The sequence below is a fragment of the Buteo buteo genome, chromosome 1 (genome assembly GCF_964188355.1).
Source record: "Buteo buteo chromosome 1, bButBut1.hap1.1, whole genome shotgun sequence".
In the NCBI taxonomy this organism is placed as follows: Eukaryota; Metazoa; Chordata; class Aves; order Accipitriformes; family Accipitridae; genus Buteo; species Buteo buteo.
Window position 1 is genome coordinate 11,931,676 of NC_134171.1, and position 13,756 is coordinate 11,945,431.

The 13,756-nt window shown below is 38.9% G+C and overlaps 1 protein-coding gene across 6 annotated transcripts in view; it reads left to right on the forward strand.

The window, feature by feature from the left end:
- ACOX3 (acyl-CoA oxidase 3, pristanoyl) overlaps positions 1 to 13,756 on the forward strand; it is a 37,051-nt gene that overhangs the window by 103 nt on the left and 23,192 nt on the right. For 2 of the 6 annotated variants that reach the window (XR_012649647.1, XM_075022449.1), the window contains exons 1-7: positions 5 to 408; positions 2,558 to 2,736; positions 4,888 to 5,121; positions 6,168 to 6,239; positions 7,702 to 7,791; positions 9,808 to 9,951; positions 11,377 to 11,465. Coding sequence is in view for 5 of the 6 variants with exons in the window: in XM_075022449.1 (XP_074878550.1) it covers positions 2,569 to 2,736; positions 4,888 to 5,121; positions 6,168 to 6,239; positions 7,702 to 7,791; positions 9,808 to 9,951; positions 11,377 to 11,465 (797 nt within the window). In the remaining variant the exon portion in view is untranslated. Of the gene's footprint in view, positions 1 to 4; positions 409 to 516; positions 577 to 2,557; positions 2,737 to 4,887; positions 5,122 to 6,167; positions 6,240 to 7,701; positions 7,792 to 9,807; positions 9,952 to 11,376; positions 11,466 to 13,756 lie in introns of those variants that run through there. The other 4 variants (XM_075022452.1, XM_075022479.1, XM_075022460.1 and 1 more) reach the window with 4 other exon arrangements.

The window sequence follows — 13,756 nt, forward strand, 5'->3', positions numbered from 1 at the left end:
AGGTACCGCGTCCCTTCGGGCCCGGGCCGGGGCTCGGAAGCCCCCAGCGAGGCGGCCGCGGGCTGCCGCCTCACGGCGCAACGGCCGCGGCCAGGGCGGGCGGGAAGCGGCTCCTGTCAGCGCTCCCCGGGGAGCCGCACCTGCCGCCGTGTGGGGCGCGGCGGGAAACTGCTGCGGTGCCGTCCCGCAGCGGAAAAATACGGGGTACCGGCCGCTCCCGGAAGCAAACGTAGGCTGGAGGATTTTTACCGAGTTTACGGCTTCTGTTTGAGGAAGGTCTGTATCGTTGTGACAGCGGCGACGGTACCTCAGCGTGGAAGCGCCTTCCTGAAAGCGGACTCGAAACTGGGAACGCTGACTGACCTGACAGGCACCCAGCGGCCCGACTCGTCAAGGAAACAAATCTCGGTACATTTTTCGTAGAAAAAAACAGTACATTACGTAGTCTTTTTTTCCCCCGCCGAGCAGAAACGAGGCCCCGCCCTGAATTGGGACAGTTCAAATAGAGGTTGTGCAATGAAACCTCGAAGGACTCTTAAAGAAGCGGTTTACTTCCCTGCCTTTAAGCTCCCCGGTGTTGTCCTTCTCTGGGCAACTGCTATCACCAGTTTTTTATTTTATTTTATTTTCTAGCGGCTCTGCATTTGCGTGTAATGGTATTTCTGACAGAATAAGGGTACAATTTCGTTATTATTGATGGTTACCGAGTGTCTGAGCTGTGTTATTGTTATGCAAGACAGTTGATGATAATACACTGCAAACTGAAATATTCCCTTGTGATTTGCATACCGTTGTTGTCCAGTCATGAATTTGAATTGCTAGCAGGAGCACCTTCCACGTAAAAAGGTTTTCAGCTCAGCATTTCTCAGTGAAATTGCAGCAGTTGTCAGCAAGTTGAAAGTAACACGCGTTATTTTTTATTGCCACATCCACACACAGATTTCAAAACATCAGCGCAAGGCTGAAATTAACACGGATGTTATTCTTTAGGGCAGTCCTTTATTACTTCCCTATTGTTACTGTCTGTTTTGCTTTCCTAATTACTTTTGAAACTGTTTGCTTGGAACCAAACTATATTAAAACATTGTGCGAAGACCAAGAGAGAAATTGAAATTTTTTTGAAGTACAGGATCCTTTTATATGAACGCTTAAGTTTTCTCATTTGAGCAATCTCATTGATTTGCAATGTAAATAGATGCAACAACTGCAATATTTTGATGTAAATTTTTCTCTGTTCTGAGCCAGAAGCCTTGAACTTCTGCCTGATTCACTTGTTTTCCAGTTAGAAGAGTAATGTCTGTTTATTTGGCTTCAGGTTGAAATGCTCTTTCTTGATGCCTTTTTTTCCCCCCTCTCTTTTCTTTCCAAACCTGTTGCTCAATACTGGAACTGCACCTTCCTGGAACCAATTTGGAAGTCACATGCAGAAATACTATCCTGCAGTCCTCTTTACTATGTCTGTACTGTCCAGAACTAGAAATTGACCTCCATAAGAGGATTAGTTTGAAAGAAAAACAGGGCCTCCTGCTTGTCCCATTTGCCCGTTTTATTCAAGTCAATGTTAGTGACGGACAGCATGTTGATATTGCTCTGGTTTAACAATTCTAAATGTTCACCATATCAAAGCAATGGAATAGTATACAGGGCTGGAGGTGTTTATGTTTCCCTTCTGTAAAGCCACCTATTTGTTTCTGAGCCACACTCCTAAAGGCGTGGGCAGATACACCCTGGTAGCATAGTGCTCACATAGCCAAGTAGATCTGTGGGAACTAGCCCAGTTCTGGACAAGATTAAATCAGGCAAAGGAGATGCAAATATGCAGAATTTTACAGAAGTTTGTTTCTTGCAATTGCAGTACATGAAATGAAGGTTTTATTACCCACTTACTCTTTCATATATTCAACCAGTGGAAGATAAGAGCAGAGTTCCTGTTGTTTCCCTGATGTCTTCTGCCTTGTGTTTATGCATGAACAGTGGCTCATCACTTCAATTATATAAAAACAGACCTTAGCATATAACCGACATGTCATTTAGTTAAAAGTTGTTTGAATGTTAACTAGTAATGTGGAGATAAAATAGGCATCTCCTGCATTTGGACAAGGCTTTGTATGCATGTTTTGGTGCTTTCATATTTTACTATTTTGCATTTAAGTTAGAAGCAAGTTAACAATTATTCACAATATGTTATTTAAGACATGTTATTTTTTTGCCTGGATCTTTTATCTCATTGATGCCCTTTTCTTATTATGGAATATTAACCAATGGTGTCCCTCTTTCATATTTTGCTTATTTCAAAAGGTTTAGCTCATATTTTAATAACAAAGACCATGTTATTCATTTACATTTGATCAAAGGCAATTTTCTTCTTATCTTGTACCAAGCCAATTGAATTAGAAAAATGGAAGGGCAAGGTTTTAATTGGCTCTGCGCTGCTGTACTCATACATTCGAACAAGTCTATGGATTTAATTGACAACCCTTTTGATTTCTTTTTATTATTAAAAAATAGACATCTGCGGTGCTTCAGTTTGTGATATATCTTTCCTTGTTTGATGCAGTTTAGCTAACAATGGCACCTACACTGAATCTGAAAGAACCCACTGGCAACCAACGTTCATGGGAAACTTTGCTACCAGATTTCCCTAAAGGACCACTTTGCAAATATCGTAAAAAAGCTTCCTTTAACTGGAAGGAGATGGCAGTGTTACTAGATGGTGAAGATATCATCCAGCTTAAGGTAATCTTTGCAAGAATTGTAAGCATGTGTTAATTTTGGAGATATTAGTAGAAGCAAGTATGTGATTTTCAAAGGGAGGGTATTTACTTTAATAATACTCTGTAGATATGCAGCGTGAAGAAATTGGTTTTGCACATCCAATTTTCAGAGCAGAACTGAACTTTTAAGCAATCTACTTTGCTGTCTCATAAGGCTCATGTTATTACTGAAAATCAGTACAGAGGAGACCAGCAGGTGCTATGTTACAGCATTCATTTCAAACAGAAAGAACTATATTCTACTGTATTTCTTTACTGTACTGTTTGCATTAGTTCATATATCCCATGGTTTTACAGTGCACTTAAGCTGAGCTAAGTTCATGCCACTGTCAAACATAGTATATCTGTCTTCCTTTCACTGACATAATTTCCTGCAATCTTCTGTGCTTGCATTAATGCTTCTGTGGCATTGCAGTTGGACAGATTAGCATGCCTACCTTGCTGAAAGCTAACCCTACCAAAAAAAAAAAAGAGGTTAATTGCAGCACAAGAGATGATGTGGGTATGCATGACTTGGAGATGTAGGAGGAGACAGAACTGACTTTTTTGAAGGTGATGTAGATTTACATGGATTTAAGCTAATCTTGAACATTCACCATAATTATTAAAATCTTAGAAGCTAGATCAGAGGAATCAGAAATGCCTTGTTCTGCATCTGACTGATAAGCTTAAGAGCATAGAAAAACCACAAGTGCCCTGTGTCTGAGGGAGTTTCAAAGCTGTGTGAGCAAGTAGCATTGTTCATACTGAGAAAGGTGTATTGGGTCTGTCTGAGACGGAGTTAATTTTCCCCATAGCAGCCCTCATAGTGTTGTGGTCTGTATTGGTAGCTAGAAAGATGTTGATAACACACCAGTGTTTTGGCTACTGCTAAGCAGTGCTTGCACAACAACATACCCCCTGTCTTACCAGTAGGCTGGAGGTGGGCAAGATCTTGGGAGGGGACATAGCCAGGACAGCTAACCCAAACTGACCAAAGGGTTATTCCATACCATATGACATCTGCTCAGCAGTAAAGGCTAAGTAAAAAGAGGAGGAAGGGGGGGCATTTGTTATTTATGTTTGTCTTCTGGAGCAACTGATACCTGTACAGAAGCTCTGCTTCCTGGGAAGTGGCCGGACATCGCCTGCTGATGGGAAGTAGAGAATAAAATCTTTTGTTTTCCTTTGCTTTTGCACGAGACCTTTGCTTTTGCTTTATTAAACCATCCTTATGTCGACCCATGAGCTTTTCATTACATTTTCTTTCCCCTGTCCAGCTGAGGAGGGGAGTGATAGAGCAGCTTTGGTGGGCACCTGGCATCCAGCCAGGGTCAACCACCATAAGAGGGAATTGCCCTACCTTTCAAAGAAAAGCACAGGAATGCTCGTTTTCTTCCTACTTATTGTGTCATTCTCTTCAGAGGGGAGGAAAGGACTTTAAAAACCTTTTATAAAGATTTTGCCTAAGGCACTGCACTTTTTTTTCTAAATTACATGAAAAACAATTAAGAAGATGTGGATATCTTGAAGACACAGAGATCTGAAGTAAAAAAATGCCATAGTATATCATCTAACAAATTAAATGAAAGGATCCAAATTAAAACATTAAAAGATGCACATCCTTATATTGAATGGCTGCATATGATGGTTCCATTAAATGGAGTACGTTTTTGCTTTCATCTGGGAACAGAGCAGTTGTGGTAGCTTAATGGCTTTACCATTATGGTATATTTCTAACTCAATGTAACCCCTGGAGTTTCACCTTTATTCTCAGATTGAGGGCCACTGCCCTTTAGATCCTGCCAGCAGCTTCATATAGTGAAATTATGAAGCTGCTTGTAAAAAGCAAGTAAATTTTACCATACTGTTCTCTTGCATTCAGAGTGAATCAGTCGCACACTTATTGCTTCATGTCAAAGGAGCTTTCATAAAATTTAGCTGCATGAACTGTATATATAATGACAGACCATTTAAATATATATTTTTAATTCTCTGGAGTTTTGGCTTTATAAATTTACATCTTCCTATCAAATGATGTAATTTGAGGCCTAGTATTATCCTAGAAGAACTATAACTTTTTTCATTAATGCTCCTAGATCAACATTCTCATGTCAGTTTTTTCACCCTAAAGAACAGAATCTTCTCCGCTCTGGAAAGTGATCCTCTCTTTGCACATCGTCCTGGAGAAGATTTGTGCCGTGAGAAATATCAGGAGCTGACATTCCTGCGCTGCAAAAGGCTCTTTGAGTATGATTTTCTTACTCGGCAAGAGATCATAGAGAACCCATTAAAGATACTTAATATGGTCATCTGTGTAGGAATGTATGATTGGTCTCCATGTCTCCAGTATTTCTTACATTGCGGTGTAAGTACAGTTCGAAAGGTATAGTGGTGTATATTTGAATGTAAGTGTCTCATCATAGCGTAATTCCATTGCTTTCTGCCTATTTTATTAAAGCTATATCTTTTCCCAGTCCTTTGTTTTCAAAAATGAAGTTAATTTTAACTATTTAGAAGAATCAGATTGCTGTGGGATGAAGTTACTAGATCTTTGTCATTAAGACCTGTCTCCACTGGAATCCCACCTGGAAAGTAAAGGTGGAGCAGTATAGAAAGAGCTACAGAAAGATATTTTGATGCCTACAGTTCCACCTTCTTTTGTCCCCTCTGCTTCCTCTCTAGGGCACTAGCAGCCAAAGAACTTGGTTGTTGGGTCCTATTTGGTGGCTATGTCTTTGCTGTAGATACAGGTATCAGAAACTCCCTTGCCTCACCCTCAGTGTGTTGATTCAGGGCAGAATCCAGAAGGAGCAGAAACCAGTGTAAAGTTTCTCACTGACATCAGTGGCTGGGATTCTGTTTGTCAGTTGCTTCCTAGATGAGTCTCTCAGAAAGGCTTGACATAGCTGGGCAAATAATATTGGTTGAATTAATTCTTTATTACTATTCACATGGCAGGGGAGGGTCTGGGAGTTGTAATTTTGTTATGTGAATATCCATCTAGAAAAACTGAAGGTAGCTTTAAAAACAGTGGTTTTGTCTGATCTTGAAGCAGCTATTTGCAGTTCCTAATCCCTTTGCAATAAACCAAACTAGAATCGTCTTAAAGTTTTACTTTACTCAAGGGGATATCAGTAAGGACAAGTGGAAAGTGAGCTTATTAAGCATTTTTAAGAGTTTGCAATGAAGGCTTGAATAGGTTAGAGCTGTGAAAATTTCAGTCCTCTATAAAGAGGCCTTGACAAGATTAAATCCTGACTTACCTCCTCCAGTTATAGTCTTAAGTAGTTATTTACTGTGCAGCCTGCTTTCCCTGGTCTCTTTAATGGAAATCACTATTACAAATTATTACGTAAGTGCAACTGCCATCATGGGGTCACTGATTTCATTCATAATTTGCTGTTTTTACAGGTATTTGCAGGTACAATTTTGAGTGCTTCTGAGAGGTTTGCAGACTTTGTGAAACAGGCTTATAGCATGGAGGTAATTTTTTTTTTTTCTTATAACTTGTGAGAACAGGGCACTGTCAGAACCGTGGCACTACCTGCATGCTTGTGTAATTTCTGATCTCTTTACATACCTAGGTACATCTAAATAGTGAAAGAAAAGACCAAGGAGCAGGTGCAAGCACTGAGCCCTGACTATCCTCACTGCTAGCTATTATGCCACTGTCTGGATCTGTTTTACACTGTCCAAGTTAACATGCAGACAAAGTTAGTGGACTTCTCCCAAAAGGCAATATAGATGACACTACACTAGTTTTGTCTCTGTCCACAGTTTTTTGAGAGTATATCCTAGCAAGTTTTGCATGCTCAGACACTCCCACTTCCCACACCTACATCATACACTGTGTAACATATATCCTTGCCATGATGGTATAAATATTCAATTTCTGATGCTATAAAATGGAAAATAATAATGTCATAATGCACAGAAACACCACATGGAGCCCAGTGAACTCCAGGACCAAGTGCCCTGCAGAATAAGTGTAGCCTATCTGATACAGAAAGAGCCAATCCTAAACAGTTTCTCCTGTCTATGCCATTTGGTCATGTGGGCAACATTCACTGTCTGGCCTGACCTTCTGATTTTGCAAGATATACGTGCTGACCGTGCCCAAACTGAGCTTCATGCTTCTTTTGTTATTCTTTATCACTTCTTGTCTTTTTTTTTTTTCCAATCATTCACCTTCCTTGCTTATTAATTTTCTGAAATTCTGTATGCTCATAGACAGCAATATGCTGCTACATAGTTCTGATTTGATACCCCATGTTAAAGATCAGGATGAATTCTTTCAGTGACTCTCAGTCTACTCAAAAGCCTGAGGATACATATTTGTCAGAATAATTTTGCCTGAGGCTTCAGGTTTATTATTTTTTTTTATTCTCACTTGCTTTTCAAAGGTTTGCTACCGAAGAGTATGTACTACAGGCCAAACCTGTCTAGGGTAAAGGATTCCAGTATGCACATTTCAGTGTGGCTTCAACTAGGCAGCGTTCCCAAATGCTGCTGAGAACCAAGAGTATGCATACATTGATCAGATATGAATTCATCCCCTTCAATAATGTAGGCTATTCGCAATTTTGAAAATAAACAGCCTTATTCTGTTTTTCTCCTAACTTTGGGAGTTCCTAGAACTGCTTGTAATGCAAGCAGAGTGGACAATTTTCACCATGCAACAGTTCTTTCAACCTAGACAGCTGAAAACTTTGTCAGTGGATGTAATAGTCTGTACCTGCCTGACTGAGTCAGCCATCAGCAAAGGAAAAAAGTACCTGTTACCCTACTGCAGACATGATGTCCTAGACTTAAGGTTACATTTGATTGGTTTCTTGCAATTGCAAGTTACTTTCCAATAGCTGTATTTGCAATCATTTGAAAATCTTACCATTTTAATTGCTGTAATAAAGTAGTCTTGAACTGTGCCTTGTATCTCCTTATTTAGATTTTTGGATGTTTTGCTCTGACAGAACTCAGCCATGGAACTAATACCAAAGGCATACGGACTACTGCCACATTTGATCGTAACACTCAGGTTAGTCCGTAATGCGCAGGAATGATGTTTGACATTGTTAGATGCTGTTATTTGCTAACAGGACAGACTGATTCAAGGATTTCTTCGATTAACAAGAATCAAGTTCAACTCCAAATGTAAAAAAAAAAAAAAAAAGTCAAATACATTGGAGGGAAGAGTGTTTTGGGGGAGCCCTTGTTCAAGAAAACCAAAAGAGAAAAGCATATCATACTTCAGGTGCTGTGGGTGCCTCAGTTCAGAGACAGCTCTCTCTCCCCTTCATTCATTTCTAAGAGAAAAAAGTGGATTCCTGCAAAGAATACAGTTAAGGGTGGATATGGGGATTTCAACAGATAAGCATGTTCCCACACAACTTTCCAGTGTTTGCAAAACAAAAGTCGTCTACATTATATTTTTGACTACTGTAAAAAAGTGCATTTAATACCTAGAATACTTGAAAAAAAGAGGAAAGTGATTCCATTCCAGCAGAACAAAATACAAGAAAGTGAAATGGTTGTCTATCATATATCAATATTTACAATAAATCCAGAAATTTCTGTTTTCTTGAACAAATAGTTAATTTAACTTCTGGTTGTGATATAAAATAAGGATAGCCTTCACCTTTGTTGTGTCTCTTAAGGAATAGTTGGATGCGCAGATTAAATTGTCTTTTGTTTTTAAATATGAAGGCTTTATATACGACAATTAGGATTATTTCCTAAGGATCAGAAAAAGAAATACAAAAAAGAGATAACAAGACTATTGAAGAGACTGAAAGAGCAAAGCAATAAGCTGCTCTTTCCATTAGGATACTGCTTACTCTTCATAATTTGTTTTCTGAAATCAACACTGCTGCAGAAATAAATTCATTGTACTAACATTTTTTTCAGTAAATGAATAAAACTCATTGTAGTTTTACATTAAGGGAGAAGAAAATAGAAGTTAAGAGAGGAGGCTGATAGAACTTTCTCTCTTTGTCATGTACATGCTCGGTTTACGCCAAGTTGAATTTAAAATGTGTTATTTAGTGTCCCAAGAAGGTATGCTCATCATCTCCCCCAAAGAATGTGGCATTTTATTGCACTGTAATGTACAGAACTGGGTACTATTACTGTCAACAATGTCACTCATGTCTGTACATCATGAAGTGGCTTCAAAAGAATGAGAAGTGAGAATATTAGATTTGAAACATAAGATTTTATATTCTTTAGTAGGACAACATCCCAGTCTGCATTTTTTCATATACAAGCAATTTAGTGATCATTTATGCAATATGGACAATCGGATTCCTTTCCAGAAAAAAAACCAACCCACAACTTCATGAGTTTGGCAGCATGAAAAGTTCCATTTAAATAAATTGAGTTTTATGCTGGTGATGAGTGCACTGCAGTAAAAGTGACTGAAATGACTAAATCTTTAACATCATGGAGCTCTGAGTTCAGATTTCCTTTACATCCAGAAAGCACACTATTTGGAATCTAAAAATCTGAATGCTGAAGCTATGTCTAAATTTCAGGATACATGTATTCTTCAGAATTCCCACTACTCATGGTCCCCCAGTTGTCCAAACTCGGAAGTGCACTGCCTTTCACACTGTCAGCCAGGCTTCCTTTCCACACAAAACTGTGTAAGAAGGAGGTGGTCCCTGCACAGAATTCAGCCCTCACAGCTGAAACAGCCCTCGCAGTCCCTGATGTGGACTCACAGCTCAGCTTAACCTAAGATCTAGGAAATGCTTCTGAGTTTATCACTTTGCTTTTCTTTTTTTAACTGCTTAAATGAGCAATTACAAGGCTGAATTTCAGGCTTTACAGTGAAGTAATGAACTTTTTCAGCTCTAAATTTTTCCTTGCTACATGTATTCTCTCCAAAGTTGAACACAATAAGAGAGATCTCAGCTGTTGGAGTGGAGTATAGAATGAAACCCTGGCAGTTAATGTTTTCAAAACATTACCATGGTCATGAAAAAAAACCAAAATAGCCGTGTGTTCATTTTTATGATTTATATAATTTGCTCCTTTCTTTTCCTGAATACAGGAATTTATCATCAATACTCCTGACTTTGAAGCTGCAAAGTTCTGGGTTGGTAATATGGGGAAACATGCCACTCATGCAGTTGTGTACGCCCAGCTCTATACTCCTGATGGACAGTGCCAAGGATTACATTCCTTTATTGTACAGGTAGAGTGGAAATACCGCTTATCTTTTTTTTCTTCTTGGGGAGAGTGGGTTCAAATTAAAGACTTATTGTTATGCTGTTGAGTATATCTGACCAGCAGATTCTTTAATTAATCCTTTCCACATTTATTGCCCTGTAACAAGTATACTGTTTTTAAATGTTCACAGATATTGTGATGGTTGTTCAGCCAGTTTTATACTGTCAGTTTTCTGCAAAAAATTCTGAAAAATACCAAAGAGCTGAAAAGCCTCCAGATTATCATGGTACCTATATAGTTAGAACTAACCTATGCTATATGAAGTCCTGAAAGTTTTAGTTGAGGTTTAAGATGATTTATGTCTGCTAATGCTGCAGGCCGAGCTGCATGAAATCTTCAAGCTTCTACCACAGAGATCAGTTTAAGATTAAAGGCATCAGAAAATATGGCAATGCAGTAGAGAAGTTATACATAGTAAAATGAACTAGTTGCAGACTGAACAGAATTTATTACAAAATTGGGGAATATCTCAAAGCCGATTGTTACATAAAAATTCCATTGATTCCTACTATGTCTGTGTACACCTGAAGAAGGTTTCAATGCTAGTCATCATTGTTAATGCATATTTAACACAGTGATGTAATTAGTGTCATATTGCCAAAGTAATTTTTATTAAGGGATCTATGTCCTGAATGAGAGGATACGAAGGTGCAACTTAGATCCGGGATTATGTTGTTGAAAAAAACAAAGAGCTTTCTTTAGCATTGTCCTGGTTTCAGCTGGGATAGGGTTAATTTTCTTTCTAGTAGCTGGTATAGCGTTATGGTTTGGATTCAGTATGACAATAATGTTGATAACACACTGATGTTTTCAGTGGTTGCTAAGTAGTGTTTAGACTAAGCCAAGGATTTTTCAGCTTCTCATGCCCAGGCAACAAGAAGGCTGGAGGGGCACGAGAGGCTGGGAGGGAACACAACCAGGACAGCTGACCCAAACTGGCCAAAGGGGTATTCCATACCGTGTGATGTCAGTATATAAACTGGGGGGAGTTGGCCTGGGGGGGATCGCTAACCAGGCGTTGGTCAGTGAGTGGTGAGCAATTGCATTGTGCATCACTTGTTTTGTATATTCCAATCCTTTCATTATTATTGTCATTTTATTATTGTTATTGTCATTATTAGTTTCTTCCTTTCTGTTCTATTAAACTGTTTTTATCTCAGCCCCTGAGTTTTACCTTTTTCCTTCAGATTCTCTTCCCCCATCCAACTGGGTGGGGGGGGGAGTGAGTGAGCAGCTGCGTGGTGCTTAGTTGCTGCCTGGGGTTAAACCACGACAAGCATTGATAACAGAATACAGAATATTTTGGGAATGTTTTCACTGTTTGAAAAGTTCAATCAATAACTTTCATTGTTCCACAACTGAAATAATGTTTCATTCCACTTCTGTGCAGATTCGAGATACAAAAACTCTCCTGCCAGTGCCAGGTGTGATGGTAGGTGACATAGGAAAGAAACTTGGGCAGAATGGGTTGGATAATGGGTAAGTCAATCCATTTAAAGGAGGAAACATTCTAGATTATATCACACTGTAGTGGTGCAAATATCCTTCTGTGTCAGTTCTGTCTTTACTTCTGAGGTATTCGCTAGTAGTTTTAAGTTATTGGTATTTCTAAAAAAAAAAAAAAACAGATTGAAAAATCTCGAATTTCAGTATTTTCTGTCTGAACAACTATAGTCTTTCTGCTTCTCTCACTTTTTAGAATATGAAATGCCACTAATACTCTGTGAGTATCCCCAAGCTTTCCTGAAGTCATAGGCTCTGCAACAATAATAATGAAAAAAAAACCAACATCCATTAAGTTCTGAGTAAAGAACTTAATCAGCCTCTCCACCCATCTGGGTGTAAGCCCTTAATTATTTAGTCTGTCAATTTCCAGCCCACAAGGTTTATTGTTAGTAAAGATGTAAGATTAATGAGACCCAGCAGAGAAACTAGGTATCTATCTTTTTTAAACCATGGGATTTCTGGACTAATCCTGTTCACTGCAGGAGAAAAGGAGAAGGTTAGTTATTTTTTCTGTATTCTCTGTGTACAGTTGAAGTAAAAAAGTACCTGGGCTCCACTGCTGAGTTACGGACTTCAGTGGCCATACTGTGTCTCCACTTTACTAACCAAAGGCATCTGATGTCAACGAGAGACAGTGAGGAAATTGAGGTAGATTTATGCGTTAAAACAGCCATTATGTAAAAATAATTATTTAAACCTCTGTGTTAGTTACATTAGTTACATTATTATATCTGTGTAAAGAAAGAGACCTAAAACAGTAAAGGGGGAGTGTGGTGGGGTCACTTCTTTATGCCTCAAATTTACCTCTTTCTGTTGATTGAGTTCGTTACAGACATATGTGTTGTCCTTCATAATGTGCCATTGCAGTAAACAAAGTAGCATCCTAAGGTATCCTGCTTTGAAACGTAGTCGCTTTGACTGGCTTTCCAGAAGGTCGTAGGTCTTCTGTAGTTTGTTTTCTGTACCAGCCTTCTCCTGATATCCCAAATAATCTGTAGTGGCAAAAACAGCACTGGCGTTTATGTAGCTCATTCTCATTGACTCTCTGTTGCCTGAAGATACAGATGAAATAAAGAAAAAAAAAACATATAGAAAATTAAGTTTTACAGAGGAAAAATGTTAGAAAAGGCATGGAAAAGAAGGAGGTTGGGGTTTTGGTATTTTTGCCTGCATCTGCATTATGGACTAATAGCCACCAGATGGCACAGCAACATGGGCCTGAGTAATCTAAATGTAATTCAGCTTCATATTCCTGTAGAAACGTTCAAATTCTGCTGTTCATTCTTAATTTGCAGCACAGTTTCATGTGCAACACAAGGAAGGAGAAGAGTGTGCTTGTCACATAACATAAAAATGCATGTAATTTTAAAATCTATTTAACCGTTGATCTGTGGGGAAAAAATAGAGCATTTCTTAAAATATCAATAATAACTGAATAATCTGAAATGATAATTCACATAAGACACTGTAAATAAGAGATACCGATGACTTCCTATCTTAATGCCAGATGGAGTCCCTTATCTTAGTTACATCATATGTCATTTAAAGCAATCATAGGGCATTCTAATCTTTCTGTTTATTTTGTATATGCTGCTTTAAAAAAACATTATTATTTTCTGCTAACAGTGGTGCCTGAGGAGTCCCAGTCAAGTATCTAGATCTCTTAAATATCAATTAAGACAGTCCGTTTAAGACAGCAACTGCAGATTAAGATAGAGGGATGAGGGAGCCCAAGGTTACCAATAGATACCCTTCATTCAGCTGAAAACTCGAGGAGCCTGTGTTCCTGATCTACCTCAGCTATTTTCTTTGGAGAGGTCTGATGCTAGATGCCAACATGGTTCAAAAGACCTAGTTTTCATTTTGCAACCTTCCTGCTCACACTGAGCTGTCAAAAATGTCAGGACTTGTACACGTTGCTTCTCAGAGGTGCACAAAGGCCTAGATGGGGACTGGAGAGGTAGTAGCTTCATAACTCTGCATTTGTTTGCAGAGATGAAAAGCTGTGCCACTCTAGAAAATGCACTGTTGGTTGCATGATCTGCAAAATGCCAAGATTCATAGGGAGACATTTCACTGGACACTGCCTTGTCAAGGTGTTCTCCTAAGCGGTTTAGTAATCTTATATCCTAGCTTATCCCAGAGAAAGCACAGCCTGCAGTATAGAAACCTGTTGTATGTAGTGATGAGAAAATATTCCATTGTGCTGTGACTACAAGTGTTAGTCTCTGCTGCATGCTTTGCCAGTTTTTTCAATGTATGTG